The 23,045-nt window shown below is 40.8% G+C and overlaps 2 protein-coding genes across 3 annotated transcripts; both read right to left on the minus strand.

The window, feature by feature from the left end:
- Positions 1 to 976: 976 nt before the first annotated feature.
- Positions 977 to 8,448, minus strand: nat16l (N-acetyltransferase 16, like). Its single transcript, XM_058394163.1, has 4 exons — positions 8,356 to 8,448; positions 3,933 to 4,128; positions 3,519 to 3,743; positions 977 to 2,160 (listed from the first exon to the last, which is right to left on the minus strand). Exons 1-4 carry the CDS (start codon positions 8,361 to 8,363, stop codon positions 1,579 to 1,581), a joined length of 1,011 nt encoding a protein of 336 aa, XP_058250146.1. The 5' UTR covers positions 8,364 to 8,448; the 3' UTR covers positions 977 to 1,578.
- Positions 8,449 to 18,366: 9,918 nt separating this feature from the next.
- LOC131356432 (histidine N-acetyltransferase-like) lies at positions 18,367 to 21,291 on the minus strand. Of its 2 annotated transcripts, none has more exons than XM_058395477.1 (4): positions 21,134 to 21,291; positions 20,728 to 20,923; positions 20,188 to 20,412; positions 18,367 to 19,894 (listed from the first exon to the last, which is right to left on the minus strand). In XM_058395477.1, the coding sequence occupies exons 1-4, from the start codon at positions 21,139 to 21,141 to the stop codon at positions 19,313 to 19,315; spliced, it is 1,011 nt and encodes a 336-aa protein (XP_058251460.1). In that variant the 5' UTR covers positions 21,142 to 21,291; the 3' UTR covers positions 18,367 to 19,312. The 2 variants fall into 2 exon arrangements, with proteins under 2 accessions (XP_058251460.1, XP_058251461.1); XM_058395478.1 differs by having other exon boundaries at positions 20,728 to 20,918; positions 21,134 to 21,278.
- Positions 21,292 to 23,045: the final 1,754 nt, after the last annotated feature.

Raw genomic sequence — 23,045 nt, forward strand, 5'->3', positions numbered from 1 at the left:
ATCATGTTATCTCCTATATCATTCATGTCCCTGGGAACTGAAGCCGAGCCAGTCTGGTTACATCCCAAAAGAAGATCCTTAATGCCTGTGGAAGAGATGGCACCAGGATGCACTATGAGAAGATGGCAAACTGGCAAAAACAGTGTGATGCTCTGAGCAATGTTTTGCTGGGAAACCTTTGGTTCTGGCATTCACATGAATGTTACTTTGACATGCACCTACTTAAACATTGTTGCAAACCAAGTACACTTTATGGCAACAGTATTCCCTAATGACAGTGGTCTCTTTCAGCAGGATGATGTGACCTGCAACACTGCAAAAAGTGTTCAGGAATGCTTTAAGGAACATGCCAAGAGTTGAAGGTGTTTCCCAAAACTCAGTCTGATCAAGCATCTGTTAGATGTTCTGGACAAACAAGTCTGATCCATGGAGACATCACCTCACAAGTTACAGGACTTAAAGGATCTGCTGCTTTTTGGTGGCAGATACCACAAAAGGTATTATGCCTGGACAGGCCAGAGCTGTTTTGGTGGCCCAAGGGGGACCTACACAGACAGGTACAATATATGTAGGAAAAGAGTCATAAGCAAATGTATCAAATTATATTGATTTAATATGTAAAATATGATATAATTCTTCCTGTAAGATGGAAAAATAAAAATTACTTTTTTTGGTACTTGGTAAACCTGCTAAATGTAGCTGTCAATCTCTAACTGGATAACTCTAGCCACCCCTTGTCCTCTTTCACAAGGACACACCCTTAATCCCTCCATCACCACTGTTTGCCCTCCATCAACCACCAGTGCAGAGTCCAGTGCCACCTACAGGCAAACACAGAATAATGTATTCTAGCATGAATATTTAAAATTAAAATGTTTTTAAAGTTGGTATTCCTCTTGTATGAGTTGAGCATAAAGAACATCCTTATAGCTGTTGTAAAAATGATTCAAGATGTTTATTGGTACATACTTAACAGCTTCCCATTTCTCTTGCTAATTATCTGTCACACTCAGTCATTCAAGTGTGATAACAAAGTGGAACGTAATCATTGCCCTGGTAGATGTCCTGTGGCCATCCACCTCCTCACAGTCTTGTGGTCTTGCCAGCCAGAATGTTACACCCTCACTTTCTCCTACAAATTGTGCCTCCATAGCTTCTCAGTGGACAACTAACAACTGAGAAGCTTCTTTTAGATTATGAAATTTTTGAAGCCAAATGGGCTTACTATTTCTTAGTGTTAGTACATGACAATAAAATGCACAATAGATTTCTATTTATTTAATTCATATACAATATTCTGCATTAGAATTGTGTGGTTATGCTTTTTAAACAGTATTTAGTAATAAATAAAAACTAGTGGAACCGAATAGTGACATTAGTAATTTTGTAAACACTTTTACAATGACAAATACAACTCTTTGTTTACATTAATGTACTGTAGGTACTGCACAACTGTGTTCCAGATAAATTAAATTAAAGTAAATCAACATAGCAGTCTAGAAATCAATGAATTGCATTTGTTAAAGATGTAACACAGTTCTGTCTATTCTGGATGATACAAATATGGTATCTCACAAATTATAACATCTCTTTCTCCAGAAATAGTTGCTCCCCATAATCAGTATATTGCTTTACTCCCTCATCTCCATTACAAAACTGTCTTATGTCTTCCCAAAAGGTTTTGGGCATGTAAATATGTACGACGACAGTGCCATGAATCTCCTCAAGTACTTGCTCTAAATGTGCTATTAGTGCCTTCCTTGCTGTGAACACATCAGTACCAAACATGTCTATGTTGAACAACAAAGAACCTCCGCTAAATGGAACAGGATACAGTGGTGTGTGGAAGCTCATAAACATTGGTTTTTCATTAAAAGAGTCAACCAACCAAGTTAGGTTTCGCCTTTCTAAAATTTCCAGGTTGCTTTCCATTGGTTTCAGAGGTTGCCAGTCTTGGATGATGGCACCTCCAGGAAGCTGAAGTCTCAAGGAAAGATCTGGGTCCAAGAGTAGAGCCCTAAGTTGATGGCTATCCTTCAGAACAAATAGTTTTTGGTTGTTGTTTGGCCCATTTGATTTCTCCATCCTTTCTTGTTTTGATTTCAGGCCTAAGACAAAATCTTTAAAACTCTCAGCCTCTCCACATAAAGACAGAATAGCCTGAGAGAGAAAGAGAGAGAGATAGAGAGAGAGAGAAAGTAGTAGTAGTAAATACAATATGTGGAAAAAACAGACAGGGAAATGTATATTATTAAATGCACATGTATTTATATAATGATTCAATATATATATATATATATATATATATATATATATATATATATATATATATATATATATATATATATATATATATACTACTTACAAAAAGTTAAAGATATTTGGGTTTTGGGTGAAATTTCTAGAAAATGTAAAAAGTTCATGCTACAGTGATATTATATCATGAAAGTAGGGCATTTAAGTAGAAGCATGCAATGGTGATTTCCTCAAATCTCAAACAATTTATTGAAACAAAAGCTAACAACAGTGGTGGGTATACCACAACAAAAAATGTCAATGTCTCAATAATTGGTCATCAATCAATTGACCATCAATTACAGCTTGACAACGACGTCTCATGCTGTTCACGAGTCGACTTACTGCTGAGGCATGGCATTCCACTCTTCTTGAAGGGCGGCTCTCAGGTCATTGAGGCTCTGAGGTGCAGGGTTACGAGCCTCTACATGGCGACTCAGCATGATCCCTATCATTTCTGCTCAATGTGAATCGACTTTCATCAGAGAACAGCACTGAGGCCCACTGGTCCCTCGTCCAGCGTAAATGCTCCCTGGCCTATGCAAGATGCCTGGTGGTGTGGTCAGGTACCCTTGCAGGACACTTGGGTGCCTCTCACCTAACTTAAATGCGCCTGGAGTTGAGTGGCATTCATCATCTGGTTCCTCAGGGCACTGTTCACAATGAAGCGGTCATCAACGTGGGATGTGGCCAAAGGACGTCCACTTCTATGCCTTTCTGTGACTCTTCCAGTCTCTCTATATCTCTTTTGCAACCTGCTGATGACACTCTGTGACACTCTATGCTCAGTGTTCACTTCACTCTGAGAACATCCTGTTTGAAACCTCACAATGGCAAGGTACTGTTGATCAATTGTTAGGTGTTGTCTTGGTCTCATGATGTCAAAATGTGAACAGCATGATGAAGAGGACTGTTTAAATACCAATTATAATTGAACCAGAAAATTTATTGGTTGATTCATGGATCAAACACCAGTTGTGAATTTTGCCGTTAAGCAGCTTGTTAGAGAACAGCAAGTTATGCAAAAAGTACTGAAACACTGAAAAGTTGGACATGTGCATTCAAAAGTGTAGAGAAGGTCAAATTAAGTGCACCTGTAAAGGTTATAGTGCATTTTAGGTGCATCCAGAAATTTCACCCGAAAGCTGAATATCCTTATATATCTTTTTATATATATATATATATATATATATATATATGTATGTACAAATTTTATAATTCACCCGGCAAGCCAGAAAAGTAAACTTGGAGAGTTTTTCAGGTCCTGGGTTATCTCTTCTTGTAAGCCGTTTGGTTGTTACACTTGGGTAAACCTGCTTGATGTAGCTGTCGGTCACTCTCTGGATAACTCCAGCCACTCCTTGTCCTCTTTCACTAGGACACACCCTTAATCCCTCCAACACCACTGTTTGCCCTCCATCAACCACCAGTGCAGAGTCCAGTGCTACCTACAGGCAAAAGGTATTGGCATGATAACAAAAAGTGTTTTTAAAGCCTACTTGAGACTTAAATAGTTGAATAACTGCATTATAATGGCTGCATTATATTCTGCAATGCTTTTGGGGTGAAATAGTAGCTACTATGTTCTGATTAGCAAATTTTACATTCTAATAGTTATTAGTACAAAGAATTCTCACCAGCTTTCCATTTTTCCTGCCAATTATGACCACTCTGTCATGTTCAGTCATCCAAGTGTGATAACGATGTGGAAGGTAGTCATTGCCCTGGTAGATGTCATGTGAGATGGCCATCACCTCCTCATAGTCTTGTGGTCTGGCCAGCCAGAATGTTAGACCCTCACTTTCGCCAACAAATTGTGCCTCCATTGCTTCTCTGAGGATGACCAGAAAGATGATCAGAAACCGCCTTTAAGAAAACAAGGGTTATCCCCATACTGAAGAAACCTGCTCTGGATCCCTCTGACATCAGTAATTACAGACCAGTATCACTTCTCTCCTTTCTTTCAAAAATTCTTGAATGGATTGTTTATAATCAGCTGTCTGACTATCTCCTGCAGAATAACCTCCATGATCCCAACCAGTCTGGCTTCAAAGCAGCACATTCCACAGAGACTGCCCTTTTGGCAGTCACTGAGAAACTACCTGCTGCTACTTCAGCCAAGCTGTCATAGGTCCTCATCCTCCTTGACCTTTCTGCAGCATTTGACACAGTTAACCACAAGACTCTCTTATCCAACCTCAGGAGTCTTGGAATTTGTGGAACAGCATGGGAATGGTTTGCTTCCTACTTGGATGGTTGCTCATATCACGTAACATGGAAGGGATTGACATCTGCTCCACACAGACCCTCTACTGGTGTCCCACAAGGCTCAGTATTTGGTCCTCTCCTTTTCTCCCTCTACACCCACTCTCTTGGCAAAGTTATATCCTCTCCTTCCCTCCCTCAGATACCACGGCTTCTGCTCGGATCTCAGCATGGCGGACATTTCATCTTGGATGACAGCTCATCAGACAGACTTATTCAACCTGTCTCTAGCCCAAGCTATTGTGCCCACCTGCTTTAAGACCACCTCCATTGTGCCTGTACCAAAAAACTCCAGTGCATCCTGCCTTAATGACTACTGCCCAGTGGCGCTCACCCCCATCATCACTAAGTGCTTTGAGCGGCTGGTCCTGGCACACCTCAAAACCTGTCTTCCTGCCACCCTTGACCCTCATCAATTTGCTTACCGTCAGAACAAGTGCACGGAGGATGCAGTTTCCACAGCGCTGCACTCAGTCCTCTCTCACATGGACAATAAAGACACCTATGCCAGAATGCTTTTCCTGGACTTTAGTTCAGCGTTTAACACTGTCATCCCTTCCAAGTTAGTCACCAAACTTGGAGACCTGGGCATCAACGCATCACTATGCAACTGGCTTCTGGACTTTCTGACCAACAGGCCCCAGCATGTTCGGATAGATTGCCAATGCTCTTCCACCCTCAACCTTGGCACCGGAGTACCACAAGGCTGTGTGCTGAGTCCCTTCCTCTACTCTCTCTTCACCTATGACTGCAAGCCTGTACATAGTTCCAACACAATTATCAAGTTTGCAGATGACACCACGGTGATTGGACTCATCAAAGACAATGATGAGTCAGCTTATAGAGAGGAGGTGGACCGTCTAGCTGCGTGGTGTGCTGGCAACAACCTGCTGCTCAACACTGCGAAGACCAAGGAGCCCATAGTGGACTTCAGGAAGGAGAAAGGTGACGCACACACCTATTCATCTCAATGGAGAGGTGGTGGACCGTGTCACTAGCTTCAAATTCCTGGGTATCCACATCTCTGAGGATCTCTCCTGGACTACCAACAGCTCCAGTCTGGTCAAGAAGGCTCACCAGCGCCTCTTCTTCCTGAGGGCTCTGAGGAAGAACCATCTGTCTTCAGACATCCTGGTGAACTTCTACCGTTGCACCATCGAGAGCATCCTGACCAGCTGTATCACTGTCTGGTATGGGAACTGCACTGTGCCAGCCCGGAAAGCGCTGCAGAGGGTGGTGAAAACTGCACAACGCATCATAGGAGTTCCACTTCCTAAGATCAAGGACATTTACAGGAAGCGTTGTCTCACCAGAGCATGCAAAATCATAAAGGACTTTTATCACCCTACCAATAGACTCTTTGCCCTCCTGCCTTCTGGGAAGCACTACAGGAGCCTCTGGACCAAGACTAGCAGGTTTAGGAACAGCTTTTTCCCCACAGCTGTTACTTTGCTGAACTCTGCCTCCACCCGATCACACACACATTGACTGAGCACATTATTATCAGTGTATATAACCTTTTTCTGTATATAATCATTTCTGTGTACAGTTTACATATACAAATTATTTATCATAGTATACAATATCTTCCTCATTGCACACATCTAAATTATTGCACTCATTGTACATAACTCCTCTGTATACTGTTTACATATTTAATTATTATCATGGTATACAATACCTTCTTTATTGCACCACTACAATCATTTGCTCATTTGCACTCATTGCATTTACTATAATCATTGCTCATTTGCACTAATTGCATTTACTCATTGCATTTACCTCCCACTGTATACTGTTTTTGTACTGTTATATATGCAAATTATTTATATACTTTTGTATATTGTTTATATATGCAAATTATTTATTATATATACTTATTATATATGCTAATTATTTGCACAGCGAAATGCACTTCTGGTTAGATGCTAACTGTATTTCATTGCCTTGTACCCACATGTGCAGTGACAGTAAAGTTGAATCTAATCTAATCTAATCACCTGAAACTCAATCCCGGTATGAACTGCTGGTCAACCCAGATTCATCCCCAGCCCAGGATCTTGCAATATCTCTGAACAACTCAATGATCTCCCCTTTGGCCACTGCTTGCAACCTTCGGTTAACCATGGACAAAAAATTCTGACCTTTGAAAAAACTGTCCTTTCCTCCCATGTTGCTAATGTGACACGCTTATGTCTTTCTTCTGTACAACATCAGAAGGATTCGACCATTCCTATCCTCTGTAACACACCATGTAGTCCAGTGTCATGTTCTCTCTGATCCTGCCCCCATACATACATGTATGTGGCAGACTACACCATCCAGCCCTTCTGTAACTTCAGCCATCATGCACTGAAGGTGTTCGGGTACTGAGGCTTTGCCAAATGGGAGGCACTTAAAGCAGAAATGCCCAAAATGTGGGATAAAAGTGGTGTACTTGGCTGACTCTCCAATGAGTGGAATCTGCCAGAACCCAATTTTGAAGTCCACTTCACTTCCACCAACCCAAGCACTTCAATAGCTGGCAACCAAAGCAGTGGTGTGCTCACATTTTTACCACATACATGCTCTGCTTGGCTCCTATTGATAACTGCAATCTGATAAACCCTAACACATCCAAAGGAATCCTGTCTGCATTTAGACACTGTGTCTAAAAGCCTGTGTTTCAGGCTTCTCAAAACATCATCAGCCTCATCCCCCATACCATAGATTGGAGTGTTCACCTTGTTGTTCCAAATTCAGCTTGGAAAAGTCAAATGGCTCTGGTGTCTAAATGTTAAACATAGCACTGGGTGTGTTGGCCACTCTGCTAACTCCTTCCCCATTCTGCTCGTCTCCGCTGTCTGTCATTAAGTTTGCTCACCAAACTGTTTCCTTCCAGGCAGACCGCTTGTGGTTTCACAGCACTTCTGACACCATGTCGTGTTTCTTAGGGAAATAATAAAAACCTGCACAACACTCTCTCAAACTCACAAACCTTTTTGCTTTATTCTCGCCCCCACCCCCACGCTCCGGGTGCAACCTCAATTACAAGAATATTACCCCATATCTTTAACAAATACCACAGTCATGGGTGTGCAGGTGGTGGGATGGAGTCAGGGTTTACTTTCATCGTAGGCTACAGTATTTCAGGCTGTGACACTGCAATTTTAATGGTCTACCAAAACATTTGTGCTTGCTGCATTTAATGAAACCAAAAAGCTTTAGGTTCAAACATAATGTGTGCGCTGTACCTCGGTTTGCTTGCTGTGCTGTAAATGGACAACTGCTTTTTTTTCTTAATACAAGTAACGGGAGATTTGGCATAATGTAGCGGAGTAGAAAGTACAATATGTTACTTTAAAATGTAGTGTAGTGAAAGTAAAATGTCTCAAAAAAATGTATACTTTAGTAAAGTACACATACTGATAAAATATACTTAAGTACAGTAATGAATTACATTTACTTTGTTACTGCCCACCACTGCACACATCAGTCTTAAAAGTATTAGAATGATTTACTGGGTTATTGAAGTGTACATGTTCAATAGCACATGGCAACAATTAGGTCCACAACAGACAAACATGAATTTTAACAGAAAGCAGGAAAAAATCCAGGTTAGCCAAACCTATGACACTAGAGCAGACTGAACATTCATAACAAATCAATTTGAGGCCTCTTGTTCAAAAGACTGTGCAATGACACAGTTGAAGTAGGATTCATTCGCCAAGTTTAAATATCCTGGTATAGTACAGTGATATTGTGTTTTGCTAAATATCATAATGTTATAATTTACACTGAAATTTGTTTCCATACCTCAACATGAATGGAATTCCTTAGATTATAGGCAGATAAAGTTCAAGTGGGCAAAGCACATAGATGTGGTTTCTAGATGGACTTCACCCACTAGCAACTGTTTGATATGGACACTCTCTGATATATTTTACAACACCTGTGTAAATCATAAACCAATTGGTTTATTATTAATTTTGTTGCAGTCCTGTGCATCCAGTTAGCATAATCAGCTAAAAACAGATTAACCCCTTTCATAGTAAATAAGTAGAAAACCAGCACCAGGATGAAATACAAAGGAAGTACATGCATAAATTACAAACAGTCACCACAAAAAAAATGTTAAAAGCTGTTATTTTTGGTTAACAGTACAACAGAACAGCACAGGTACAACCCAGTAGTATACAAAGCCACTAATTTTGCAGGATACATGAGAATAACACCAGCCATATCCATATTGCGGAAATTTGGGATGTACAGTTCAAAATAACATCATCAGTAAGTATTAAATATCATAAGTATTAAATAACAATGCAACAATCACATGAATGTCTGAAGTGAAGTGCTACAGCTTATATATGTATATACACCAATCAGCCATGACATTCTGACCACTGACAGGTGAAGTGAATAACACTGATTACCTCCTCATCGTGGCACCTGTTAGTGGGTGGGATACATTAGGCAGCAAGTGAACATGTACCATTTACACCCTTTCATGGAAACTACACCAGGTTACGTATGTAACCCGGTTCCCTGAGAAGGGAACAAGATGCTGCGTCATGGATGACTCAATGGAAAAGCTTCTATGTGGAAGTTATGTCTGAAGCTCTGTGTGAAATCACGCCGGGTAAGTCATGTGATGAAGCAGAGCGCACATAAAAGGGCATCTACAGCACATTACTCCAGTTTCTACTTGTCTGAAGAAGTGCAAGTGGACACCTGGGGTGTGGCTAGCGATGTAGCATCTCGTTTCCTTCTCAGGGAACCGGGTTACATATGTAACTTTGTATAGTTCCCTTTCAAGGGAACTTGACTCTGCGTCATGCCTGACACTATGGGAACGCCAATACCAATGCTGCCACGTGCTGGGTGATGTCTGTCCCAGAGGACATGAAAGAGCACAAACGAGCCAGGAACAGAGTATCATTATCCCTGTAAGACCTAGGACACAGGAGTGGGGTCCAGGTCCAGGTTATAGAACCTGATAAAGGTGTGCAGAGAGGACCAACCTGCTGCAGCACAAACCTCCTGGGGGGAATGTCCCTAGCCAGAGTGCTGGACAACACCTATTGTAGTGAGCTGTAATCCCTAGAGGTGAAGCCACACAGTGCACCTCATAGGCCTAGGAGATAACTACTACTACCCAGAACAAGGTACTGCTTGGAGACCGGATTGTCTGCATGAACTCTAGCACTGTACTAATAGGGCAGTGAAATAGATCCTGATGATGCCGATTACACCAGAGGCGAAAGTTCAAAATAGTCTCAACAACCTCAGTTGGGAGAATGGAGTCTAGGAGCTGGTCCCCCTCAGGGGCCAGACCAGAGGATCTAAATCTCAGGGCAGGGGTGGAGAATTGCCCATGCACTTTAGAGCCTCATCCTGATGGGAATCTCCCAAGGAGCACCATACAGAAGGGAAAAGAGAAAGGCACAGGGCACAGTGGGTCAACTCCTCAGAGGCGAACATAGCCACTTCTGTCCAGACAAAAATTGCCATATGCATTCCACCACCTATGGGTGGAAATGCCATTCCCCTGCCCTCAGCCCCTGCCTGAGCAGGAAGCCTGCTTCCCGATCATGTGCTCTGGAGTGTAAAAAGCTCTCAGTGAGAGAAATCTGGTCTCTACCTAGGGCCAGATCTGATGCACCAACCTGAGCAGGGGATGCAAACACAAACCCTAATGATTGAAGAAGGGGACCTCCAAAGGTAGCCCCTGAGTTTCAGGAGAAAGTCTTTTAGGACTAGAAACATAGCCTCCATCTTCAGGCAATCTGTGTGCCATGAGAGACAGGAGCCCTCCTAAATGCTATGGGCAGGGTGGCCATCTAGGGCCGCTCCCCAGCCCCAGAGGGGGGTGTCTGTTGAAAGAGTCCTGCGACAAGGACACGCCCTAAGAGTGGGACCCAAGGTGACAAACTGGGGTCAGTCCCCATAAGAAGGGTACAAAGCTCGTGACGCATAACCCTTTTAAACCCTGTAAAGTGTGTCTGTGGGGGTGAAAACCCCTGCTCCTAAGCCAGAGTTGAAACAGTCTCATGTGTAACAGATCCAAAGGAATAGAGCTGAGCACCCTCTAAGCCTGAGAGGCAGAGAGGCACTGACCTAATCAGATTTTAAAGTCAGACCTTTATGGCAGAAAGGATGGAATTCCTCAGAGTGGGAGACAGATATTCCTGCATTGTGGCTGAATCCCAAACTATATGCTTTGCCCTGAAAGCGAAGCAGGGGAGTCTCCTGTGCTTTGGCAAGATGCATATGTGAAGACATGCACCCTTCAGTATTATCATCGCAAATCAGTCCTCGGACCTGATCTGCCACACAATGACCTTGAGTGTTAACTTAAAGACTTGTATGTTTCAGCATACAATTTCTAGCACACATGTCTAAAATTGGGTGTAGCCCCCGTCCTTCTTGTTAACCAAGATTCTGGGGGGTGAATGCACTCCACAGCTCCTTTCTCAGATGCGAGAGAGGTTCCTCATGGAGGAACGAGGTTCGGTCTGTGCCAACAGGAGTGGGCAGCACAACCTGAAAGAAGGAGAATGGGAGGCAAACTGGTTACTGTAGCCTTTTCCCACAGAACACATTGTGATGCACCCGGCAGAAGCCTCCACACTACCAGGTGGTCTGAGAGAGGTGTTAGCCTCTCACTGTTCTCACTTTGCATAGTGCCCTGAAACAGCAAGCTGGCAGGGGGTAATCCAGGAGGTGGTAACACATAAGGAGCAGGAGCATGGGTGGTCATGGCTGAACCCCGAAGCACCGGAGGTGACGGGGTAGGCAGCAGTGGAAATGACCCTAAGCATTGGCCAGCCGCCCAGGTTTTACATGGGGTGGCTCAGGCTGCAATGCTAGCCTTCTTTTCCTGCCTCAATAGGCCAGGCTGGGGCTGGTGGATACTGGCCTAGCCCTAGCTCTTCACTGCAGCAAAGGAAGAACAGACCTTTAGGAGACATCAGGACATCTAAATAAAGGTTTGTCTTTTATCTCTGTCAGATTGCCTCTCTGTGGCAACTAAATGCAATCATAAAACGGTCAATGGCATAGGCCGCCTGCTTTGTGGCACAGAGGGCTGAATCTGTGGCCTGAATTGAGGTCCCACCTCACAACTTACAGGACTTAAAGGATCTGCTACTAACATCTTGGTGTCAGATACCATAGCACACCTTCAGGGATCCAGTAGAATCCATGCCTTGATGGGTAAGGGCTGTTTTGGCAGCAAAAGGGGGACCAACACAATATTAGGCAGGTAGTCATAATGTTATGGCTGATAGGTGTATATACAGCTCTAGAAAAAAATAAGAGACCACTGCCCAATCTCCAGATTTGAACCCTATTGAAAACCTCTGAAATGTCATCAAGAGGAAGATGGATGGTCGCAAACCATCAAGCAAAGCTGAGCTGTTTGCTTTTTTGCAGAAAGAGTGGTATAAAGTTACCCAACAGCAATGTGAAAAACTGGTGGAGCGCATGGAGCCAAAACACATGCAAATTGGGGTTATACCAAATACTTATTTCTTAATGTTATTTAGCCAAAGAATTAACACAATTTGTTTACAAATTATTTGCATTTTGTTTTATTTGAGTTAATAAAGCTCTACAAATACTGCATGATCTTGGGTTATTTTGATGTGTTGTCATTTCCTTTAAATATACACTCTAAATAACAATAGTTATATTTTGAATTTAGGAGAAATATTTTCACCAGTTCACAAAAAATGAAACAAAACTGTTCATCTCACCTGTTCATGCACCTGTAAAAAATGTATATGAAAGTAAAAATTGTATATGAATAAAATATAGATACTGCACTTTATTATGCTATAATATTCTATGCTATACTTTACCACACTATACTACACTGTACTATATAACACCACAGTACACTTTTATACCACATTGCACCATACCATATGTTACATTACATTTTACCATACTATACTACCATGGTATACTGCACTACACACTACACTACACTACTCTACATAATACTATACTATACTATACTATACTATATATGCAATTTTTGGATGGATAAATGCAGTTTGGACGATAAAGTCCTGTCGCCTCACTGTGTTTTTCTTGGACCAGGATGATGTGAATTTGACCCCTGTGTACACCTTCAAACTAAATCCAATTTTTTTTGTATTCATATTTGTATTTGTATGTAACATTACTTATATACAATAGTCATATTAGCAGAGGCAGCTGGTGGTAAAAAGTTTGGGGTGGGGGGTGCGAACAAACTTAAAATCAAACTATTAGTACTGCAGGGCTGTAAAAAACATTTATCATTTATTATGTATCATTACTGCTAAGATAAAAAATATTGAACTGTCTTCTCTAGGGAATTAACTGCTTTTATTGCCAGTCTAACATACTCAAGACAGTACCTCAATGAAGACCATAATTTACACAAGGTAGGTGATATCCCCCTAATAGAGAAAATCCACATCTGCTGTATTCAGACTCCACTGGTGTCCCACAAGTCTCAATACTTGGCCCTCTTCTGTTCTCTGGATGTTAAAAACATTGATGCTTGCTTAAAACTATGATGCTTGCCTACAAAGCCAAAAAGAAAAACCCTCTCTAGGCTTTCAGCATTGTTAGACTAATCCCGCCATCTCTCAGGGTATAATTAAACAGGCATAAAGACTCTTCTCTTTTTTGGAACCTAGAAAATGGAATGAAATTCCCCTCAATGTCCAAACAGTTGAGTCACTGGCAGTCTTCAAACAGTGACTAAAGGCATGAATAAAGGCACTCAAAATGACATTGTCTGAGGGATTTTCTTACTATATTACCTCCCTAGTAGTTTTTTTTAATGATGGTATTATTAGTCCATGCCATAGTTAACATTAGGATGTATGTATTGATATAGATCTCAAATCACTTCTTTAAGTCACTCTGGATATTATGCCATAAAGGCATATGTCAAATGTTGTAATGTTGTAAATGGCCTGGTTCTTGATGGGTGTGATCTGTGTACTGTGACATTGTAAAAAAAAAAAAAAAAAAAACTGTGCAAAGCAGCACATTTGTTGTGGCACAACACAGTGTTGTGGCACCTATCATTTTAAGAGTGGCTGCAATGGATACAGCCTGTCAGTGAGACCTGTAAACTAGCAGAGACATACCCAGTCCATGGGTTGTAGGGGAAAAGGCACTTGCTGGGGAAGAAGAGATAAAATGAGATAAGTGGAGCCAATTCATATTCAAAACATGGTCGTAAAACAGGCAAAGAATGTCTGGTAACAAAGAAAGTAATCTGTGAGGCAAACAATTCATTAAGGGCAACATTCATTAGGCAACACAGAGAAACAAACAATGAAACATAACTGGCTCGGCACCCAAAAAATACTGACGGTACTTTGCATTTTTATCAGCAATGCTACTGATTATATGTCCTTAAATAAATATAGAGTTTTAGAAATAAAACTCTATGAACTGGAGAATTCAGATTTCTGGCGAGGGTTCTATCTGGTGGTTTGGAGCTTGGGCTTTTGTAACACACCCCCCTTCTGGGAACACCTCCTGATGTTCTCCTTTTAGGACTGCCCCTGAGTCTGGGTGCAGGGCAGTCTCGGTGTGATTGGTGGAATTTTGTGGTAAGTGCTGGGTCTAAGATGTTGTGGGCGTCCATGGGTCCGTAGCACTCCCAGTCCACCAGATGCTGTAGACAAACACTGCTTCACTGATAGTTGATAATCAACCAAACAAGGTATACTGGTGTTCCGTCAATTTCCAAAGGTGGAGGGGGTGATATGTGTTTGGGTTCGGTGGAGGTGGTTTGAGTAGGGAGGTGTGGAACGAAGGTGATATCCAATAATTGGAAGGAAGTTCCAGGCGGTTTGTGACCGGGTTGATTTGCTTGACAATCTTAAATGGTCCAATGTATCTAGGGTTGAGTTTATGGCAATGCAGGTTGATAGTCTATGATGCACTGATATGGAGTGAGGCCCGAGGGAGTTCTGGGCATGTTCGGACCATACGAGGAACTTGCTTCATCTTTGTTGCTCTTGACTGCAGAAGGTTCAGTCGTACCACTTGTCCATTAGACTGGGGGTGGTAAATTGACGAGAGACTGACATTAACTCCCAGTTTCTTGCAGAAGGCTTTCCACACATGTGATGAGAACTGGATTCCTCTGTCTGAGACAATGTTTTCCGTAATGCCAAAACGGAATGCATGTTTGAATAAGGCTGTGGCCATCTCTATGGCTGTGGGGAGCCTTTTCAGAGTAATAAGTTTGCGTGCTTTAGAAAAATGATCCACCACCATCCGAAGTCATGGGAACAAGAGAGGTCGGTGACAAAGTCCACTGAGATGAGGGTCCAAGGGCATCGTGGTGGGGGAGTGGTTCCAGGAAACATGGTATGTGTACCTGAGCGTATTCAGTGCAGGATTCTACGAATCTTTTGATACTTCAGAGCATTGATGGCAACCAGAAGGTATTTTGTAGGAGATGAGTGGTTCTCTGTATGCCTGGGTGACCTAAGCTGGGGGAAGTGTGGATCCACTCCATCAGTGTCTCCATTCGCTCAGGGCCTCCTTGATAGATAGAAGTTCCCTGTTTCCTATGTCAAAATTGACCTCTGCAGGGGTGAGTTTTTGGGAGAAGAATGCACAAGAATGCAGGTGGAGTTTTCCTGGGGTCGTGTGTCTTTGTGACAATATGGCCCTATCCCACAACCTGAAGTGTCTACTTTGATGACAAATGGTAAGTCAGGGTGACTTAGAATGGGTACAATGGTAAAATGGTGTTTGAGCTGCTCAAATGCATTCTGTGTAGCCTCAGACAAGGAGAGTTTCTTGGACTTTCCACAGAGTAATGCAGGGTGGCCACTGAGCTGTAACAGCAAATGAATTGCTGATTAAATTTTGCAGATCTTATTTAAGTCCCTCTTCACACCTCACCTACTGATGACATATACTAAAAAGGTGAATGGTGTTTTGATGGAACTCACATTTTTGCTTTTTTCAAAAGAGACATATAAACATATAATGTACTCACAAAAAGTTAAGGATATTCAGCTTTTGGGTGAAATTTCAGGATGCACCTAAAATGCACTATAACCTTTACAGGTAAACTTAGTTTGACCTTCTCTACACTTTTGAATGCACATGTCCAACTGTTCAGTGTTTCAGTACTTTTTGCATAACTTGCTGTTCTCTAACAAGGTGCTTAACGGCAAAATTCACAACTGGTGTTTGATCCATTAATCGACCAATAAATTTTCTGGTTCAATTAGAAACAGTCCTCTTCATCATGCTATTCACATTTTGACATCATGAGACCAAGACGACACCTAACAGTTGATCAACAGGATCCTTCAAACAGGATGTTCTCAGAGGGAAGTGGCCACTGAGCTTAGAGTGTCACAGAGTGTCATCAGCAGGTTGTGACAGAGACTGGAGAGTCACAGAAAGGCATAGAAGTGGACGTCCTTTGGCCAAATCCCACGTTGATGACCGCTTCATTGTGAACAGTGCCCTGTGGACAGTAAGTCCAATAAGTCGACTCATGAACAGCATGAGATGTCGTTGTCAAGCTGTAATTGATGATCAAGGGCACATGACAAATTATTGAGACATTGACATTTTTTGTTGTGGTATACCCACCACTGTTGTTGGCTTTTGTTTCAATAAATTGTTTGAGATGAGGAAATCACCATTGCATACTTCTACTTAAATGCCCTACTTTCATGATATAATATCAATGTAGCGTGAACTTTTTACAATTTCCATAAATTTCACCCAAAACCCAAATATCCTTAACTTTTTGTGAGTAGTATATATAAACAGTCGCTTTAAACCAGGCGGACGTGAGAGACATGGGATTCGTAGTTCTCTGAGTATACAAGAATGTTGTCGATGTAAACAATAATGATTTAAAACAAAAATGATTTAACAGATCCTTAAATATGTTGTTAATTGCCTTTGATGGGTTGGTTATCCACTGCCGTGATTCTTAAGGGAATGGACCAGGGTTTAGTAGGTAGATGAAGATCTTCTACCAGCTGGAGGTGGATAATGTTGACAGCAGACCCGGTCTCAACTAGGCCAGCTTAATAGCCCAGGGGTGGATTTCTCCGGGCATGAAGAACAGCGGTGTCCAGCAGGACCACCGAAAAAGAATAACCGAAGCTTCTGGCATCATTGATGTTCCTCTGGGGGCACCCGGGTGTGGCCAATCTGCAAGGGCCTCGGTATAGCGGGGTCCAGTAGCAAAGCTCTGGTACCAGTTTGTGGCAGGTTTGAGTTGTCCAGGCGAATAGCAGTGTTGATGTATTGAGACAGCGTGGTGTCCTTGTCACGACACGTGAGTTCAGCCTGCAAGGACGGATTGAGGCCTTCGCAAAAAATGGCTTTTAGAGCAGGATCGTTCCAACCAGTTTCAGCTGAAAGCGTGCAGAATTTTACAGCATACTCGGCTGCAGAGTCTGTGCCTTGGCTCAATTAGAGCAGCTGAACAGATACATTGTTACCCCCCACTGGGTATTGAAATATGTCCTGGATTTGCTGTGTGAAATGGTGGTATGAGATATACCTGTGCCTCATCATCCCAAATAGCAGCTGCCCAGTCTAAGGCTTTATCAGTGAGCAGCGTCATTAAAAACACACATTTGGTAGAATCATTAAGATAAGCTTGCAGTTGGTGTAAAAAATACCTTGCACTGGTGTAGGAATCCTTTGCAGGTGTCACCGGAGCTGTCAAATATATCAGGTAAGGCCCATGCGTACAGGTTCACTTCTGGAGGTGTATGGGTTGCCCAGGGCCTGACGCAGCGCTGGGGCTATTGTAACAATGGTGAACCCATGATATCATTTGGTTTTCATTTTGGTCCAAATTTAGTGAATCATGTGAATGCTGTGATTCCTTAAAACACCCTCAGAAGCTCTCATCTGTAATGGCTGTGACATGGTCCATAATAATACAGACACTTTTTAAAAGTTAATTTTTCTTGAGAGTAATGTTCAGATAGCCCTGTTTAAAGATGGCCTTGTCATTTCATCTGGGATTTTTGGTTTGTCTTCCTGCTCCCTTTGTGATAGAGGATTCTCGCCTAAATGGTAGTAAATCTGTCATGAACCAGCCAGACACCCTTGTGTTGCTACTTGTGCTTTTCGTTTGTAGGCCTTCCATAGCCCATCAACCACCAGTGAAGGGTTGTAGAGCATGTAGATTTAAAATTTAGTTTACAAAATGTCTGTTAGATGTCTTTTAGTACATACCACTCTTACTAGCTTCCCATTTCTCTTGCTAATTATGACCAGTCTGTCATGCTCAGTAATTTAAGTGTGATAACAAAGTGGAACGTAATCATTGCCCTGGTAGATGCCCAGTGGCCATCCACCTCCTCACAGTCTTGTGGTCTTGCCAGCCAGAATGTTACACCCTCACTTTCTCCTACAAATTGTGCCTCCATAGCTTCTCAGAGGACAACCAACAACTCAGAAGCTTTTTTCTATGATTTTTTTAAAGCCATATGAGCTATTTCTTAGTGTTAGTACATAACAATTAAATGTGCAGTAGATTTCTATTGAATTAATTCATACTTTTAATAAAGTTGTTGTTGTTGGGAAAGAATTTAATTTTTTTGTTCTTTCTAGTTTTAATTTCGGGCCTGAGACATATACTTTAAAACTCTCAGCCTCTCCGGACAAAAACTGAGTCTGACAGAAAGAGAGAGAGAGAGAGAGAGAGAGAGAGACAGACAGACAGACAGACAGAGAGAGACAGACAGACAGAGAGAGAGAGAGAGAGTAGTAAATACAACACATGAAAAAAAGACATAGGGAATAATGTATAATTTAAATATTTATTCAATGTTTTTTTTAAATACTCAAAATTCACCTAGCAAGCCAGAAAAATAAACTTGGAAAGTTTTTCAGGTCCTGGGTTATCACTTCTTGTCAGTCATTTGGTTGTTACACTTGGGTAAACCTGCTTGATGTAGCTGTCAGTCACTCTCTGGATAACTCCAGCCACTCCTTTCACTAGGACACACCCTTAATCCCTCCAACACAACTGTTTTCCCTTCATCAACCACCAGTGCAGAGTCCAGTGCTACCTACAGGCAAAAGGGATTGACATGATAGCCATGCAAAGTTAAAAATAAAATTGTTTTAATGCTTTTAATGGCTCTTGTTTAGAGATTAAAGCGTATTCTTCAGTCATTATAAAATACATTACATTAAAACTTACATGTGGGATTAATAACTGTATTATAAGTACATATTCTGCTATTCTTACATCTTCTTTTGGGGTGGAACTAGAGTTGCTACCATTTTGTGATCAGTGAATTTTAAATTTGTAAAATTCAAATTACAAATTTTCATATGTAAATTTGATTATCAAATGAAAGGATTTTAAACTTCATTAGTTGTTCATGAAATTCCCAGGATCAGATCTCTCCAGTTGACTTTATATTTGCATTTACAAGCTGCTGTTTTACTGAGGTAATTTTACTGAACTGAAAACATGTATGTTGTAGTTGTTACTGAAACAGACTCTCATGGTACACAGATCCAGAGCATTGACATTTGAATGTAAATTTTACTTTAATAAAAATTAATTAAACATAAAAACAATCTGATATAATGTCACAGATAAAATATGCAAATCTTGGACATAAAGTAAATCAACATAGCTGTCTAGAAATCAATGAATTGCATTTATTAAAGTTGTTATACAGTGCTGTCTATTCTGGATGCAACCATATATCATTCTCAGTCAGAGTGTGTCTATGAATTATAACATCTCTTTCTCCAGAAATAGTTGCTCCCCATAATCGTTATATTGCTTTACTCCCTCATCTCCTTCACAAAACTGTCTCATGTCTTCCCAAAAGGTTTTGGGCATGTAAATATGTACGACGACAGTGCCATGAATCTCCTCAAGTACTTGCTCTAAATGTGCTATTAGTGCCTTCCTTGCTGTGGACACATCAGTACCAAACATGTCTATGTTTACCCGCAAAGAACCTCCGCTAAATGGAACAGGATACGGTGGTGTGTGGAAGCTCATAAATATTGGTTTTTCATTGAAAGAGTCAACCAACCAAGTTAGGTTTCGCCTTTCTAAAATTTCCAGGTTGCTTTCCATTGGTTTCAGAGGTTGCCAGTCTTGGATGATGGCACCTCCAGGAAGCTGAAGTCTCAAGGAAAGATCTGGGTCCAAGAGTAGAGCCCTAAGTTGATGGCTATCCTTCAGAACAAATAGTTTTTGGTTGTTGTTTGGCCCATTTGATTTCTCTGTTCTTTCTAGTTTTGATTTCAACCCAGAGACAAAATCTTTAAAACTCTCAGCCTCTCCACATAAAGACAGAATAGCCTGAGAGAGAAAGAGAGAGAGAGAGAAAGTAGTAGTAGTAAATACAATATGTGGAAAAAACAGACAGGGAAATGTATATTATTAAATGCACATGTATTTATATAATGATATATTATCATATCATATCATATATTTAAAACTCTCAGCCTCTCCAAATAAAGACAGAATAGCCTGAGAGAGAGAGAGAGAGAGAGAGAGAGAGAGAGAGAGAGTAGTAAATACAGTATTTGGAAAAAACAGTAATGGGGAAATGTATAATTGATATACTGTTTCAATTAAAAAAAATAATTCACCCGGCAAGCCAGAAAAGTAAACTTGGAAAGTTTTTCAGGTCCTGGGTTATCTCTTCTTGTCAGTCGTTTGGTTGTTACACTTGGGTAAACCTGCTTGATGTAGCTGTCAGTCACTCTCTGGATAACTCCAGCCACTCCTTGTCCTCTTTCACTAGGACACACCCTTAATCCCTCCAACACCACTGTTTGCCCTCCATCAACCACCAGTGCAGAGTCCAGTGCCACCTACAGGCAAAAGGGTTTGGCAAGATAACTTAGCCATTTAGAGTTCAAAATAAAACTGTTTTTAATGCTTTTAATGGCTCCTATTTAGATTGACATTAAATATTATTTTTCAGTCACTATAAAAATACATTCCATTAAAACTTACATGAGACTTAAATAGATTGATAACTATACTATAAGTACATATTCTGCAATTCTTACATATTCTTTTGGGGTGGAACTAGACTTGCTACTATTTTGTGATCAGTGAATTTTACATCCTAAGGGGAAATTATTGGATAATTCTAGACAGTTGTTAGTATAAAAAATTCTCACCAGCTTTCCATTTCTCCTGCCAATTATGGCCACTCTGTCACGTTCAGTCATCCAAATGTGATAACGATGTGGAAGGTAGTCATTGCCCTGATAGATGTCCTGTGATATGGCCATCACCTCCTCATAGTCTTGTGGTCTGGCCAGCCAGAATGTTAGACCCTCACTTTCACCCACAAACTTTGCCTCCATTGCTTCTCTGAGGATAATCAGAAAGTCTTTGTATATATATATATATATATTTATATATATACACTAGAGCAGCCTGAGCATTCATAACAAACCAATTAGAAACCTCTTGTTCAAAAGGATTCATTAATCAAGTTTAAATATCCTGGTATAGTACAGTGATATTAAGTTTTGCTAAATATCATTATTTTATAATTTACACTGACATTTGTTTCCCTACCTCAACATTAATGGTATCCTTTAGATTACAGGCAGAAAAAGTTCAAGTTGGCAAAGCTCGGTTCCTAGATGGACTTCACCCACTAGCAACTGTTAGATATGGGCACTTTCTATCTGATATATATTGTTTGCAACACCTGTGTAAATCATCAGCCACTTGGTTTATTATTAATTTTGTTGCAGTCCTGTGCATGCAATTTGCAAAATCATCTCAAAGTCAAAGTCAAAGAAGCTTTATTGTCACTTCAACCATATATAGCTGATGCAGTACACAGTGAAGTGAAACAACGTTCCTCCTAGACCAAAGGTGCTACACATAAAGACAAAGTACAGTGATGCAGACAAACATAGAACTTAACATAGAGATAAAACTAAACTATACTTAAGGTGCAATATTTAGTAAAAACTAGACATACAACAGAAGTGCAGAGGATGACAAGACAAGACAAGACAGTGCAGACAAACAACATGTAGACCGACTCTGTGCAAAAGAATAGTGTTGACAGTGAGTGCAAATATTAAAGTTAACATGTAAACAGGATCAATATAAAGTGTAAAGTGTAATGTAAAGTGACATATGCGTGCAAACAGGACAATTTTTGTGTGTATGTGAGTGTGTCTGTGTCCAGCACAGTATAGTTCTCTGTTGGGAACACAGTTCACAGTTTTGTGCCTCTTTCTGGATGGCAGGAGGGTGAAGAGTGTGTGTGAGCTTTGTGGATGCAGCGTGTGGAGTAAATGTCTGTAATCGAGGGAAGAGAGACTCCGATGATCTTCTCAGTTGTCCTCACTATCCACTGAAGGGTGTTGCGATCCGAGGCGGTGCAATTCCCAAACCAGGCGGTGATGCAGCTGCTCAGGATGCTCTCGATGGTCCCTCTGTAGAAGGTGGTCAGGATGGGAGGTGGAAGATGAGCCTTCCTCAGCCTTCGCAGGAAGTAGAGATGCTGCTGTGCTTTTCTGGTGATGGAGCTGATGTTGAGTGAACAGGTTAGGTCCTCCGCCAGGTGAACACCAAGGAATTTGGTGCTCTTGATGATCTCCATGATGGGCACATCGATGTTCAGTGGAGAATGGTCACTTTGTGCTCTCCTGAAGTCAACAACCATCTCTTTCGTTTTCTCCACATTCAGGGACAGGTTGTTGGCTTTACACCAGGCTGTTAGCCGTTGCACCTCCTGTCTGTATGCTGACTCATCTAAAAACAGATTAACACCTTTCATAGTAAATAAGTAGAAAACCATCAACAGGATGAATTACAAAGTATGTACATGCATAAATAAATAGAGTATAAAAGCAGTATAAAAGCAGTTTATACTACTTGTATACTGTTGTATACAACAGTATACAAGTCCACTATTTTTGCAGGATACCTGAGAATGACACCAGTCATATCCATATTGGGGATATTTAGCATGTATAGTTTGAATTAACATCATCAGGACAATATCATAAGTATCAAATAAACAATGCATACAACCATCACATGAAGTGCCACAGGTATATATATATATATATATATATATATATATATATAAATTAACATAAACTTTCTTAGATGTACAGTTTAGAAACAATATAGATATTTTTGAGTAGTGGATTTGTACATTTTATTTATTTATTTATTTATTTATTTATTTATTTATTTATTTATTTATTTATTTAAGAAATGTCAGTCAGTTTTTTTCTTTGTCTTTATCATACCTTTATATGAGCAAAGTCCCCTTTAACTACAGGTAAAAACAGACTATGTGAGTAAAGTCAAGGTTTATAAGCTTGACAAAGAAGTTGATAACTGACAAGCAGCTCCAGTATGTCAGGATGATTTAAAAATGTATTTACATACGTACACAGGTAATAAAGCTAATTTAAATAGAATGCTTAGTTGAAACCTGCTCAATCTGTGTTAAATT

The sequence above is a fragment of the Hemibagrus wyckioides genome, linkage group LG07 (assembly GCF_019097595.1).
Source record: "Hemibagrus wyckioides isolate EC202008001 linkage group LG07, SWU_Hwy_1.0, whole genome shotgun sequence".
In the NCBI taxonomy this organism is placed as follows: domain Eukaryota; kingdom Metazoa; phylum Chordata; class Actinopteri; order Siluriformes; family Bagridae; genus Hemibagrus; species Hemibagrus wyckioides.

Bases quoted from the DNA above. Each gene is read 5' to 3' on its own strand.
- nat16l (XM_058394163.1), bottom strand. The intron at 3,744-3,932 runs GTGAGAATTCTT...TTTTGCCTGTAG, and splicing joins GCAGGAAAAATGGAAAGCTG to GTAGCACTGGACTCTGCACT. The intron at 2,161-3,518 runs GTGAATTATAAA...TTTCTCTCTCAG, and splicing joins TTACTTTTCTGGCTTGCCGG to GCTATTCTGTCTTTATGTGG.
- LOC131356432 (XM_058395477.1), bottom strand. The intron at 20,413-20,727 runs GTGAGAATTTTT...TTTTGCCTGTAG, and splicing joins GCAGGAGAAATGGAAAGCTG to GTGGCACTGGACTCTGCACT. The intron at 19,895-20,187 runs GTGAATTATTTT...TTTCTCTCTCAG, and splicing joins TTACTTTTCTGGCTTGCCGG to GCTATTCTGTCTTTATGTGG.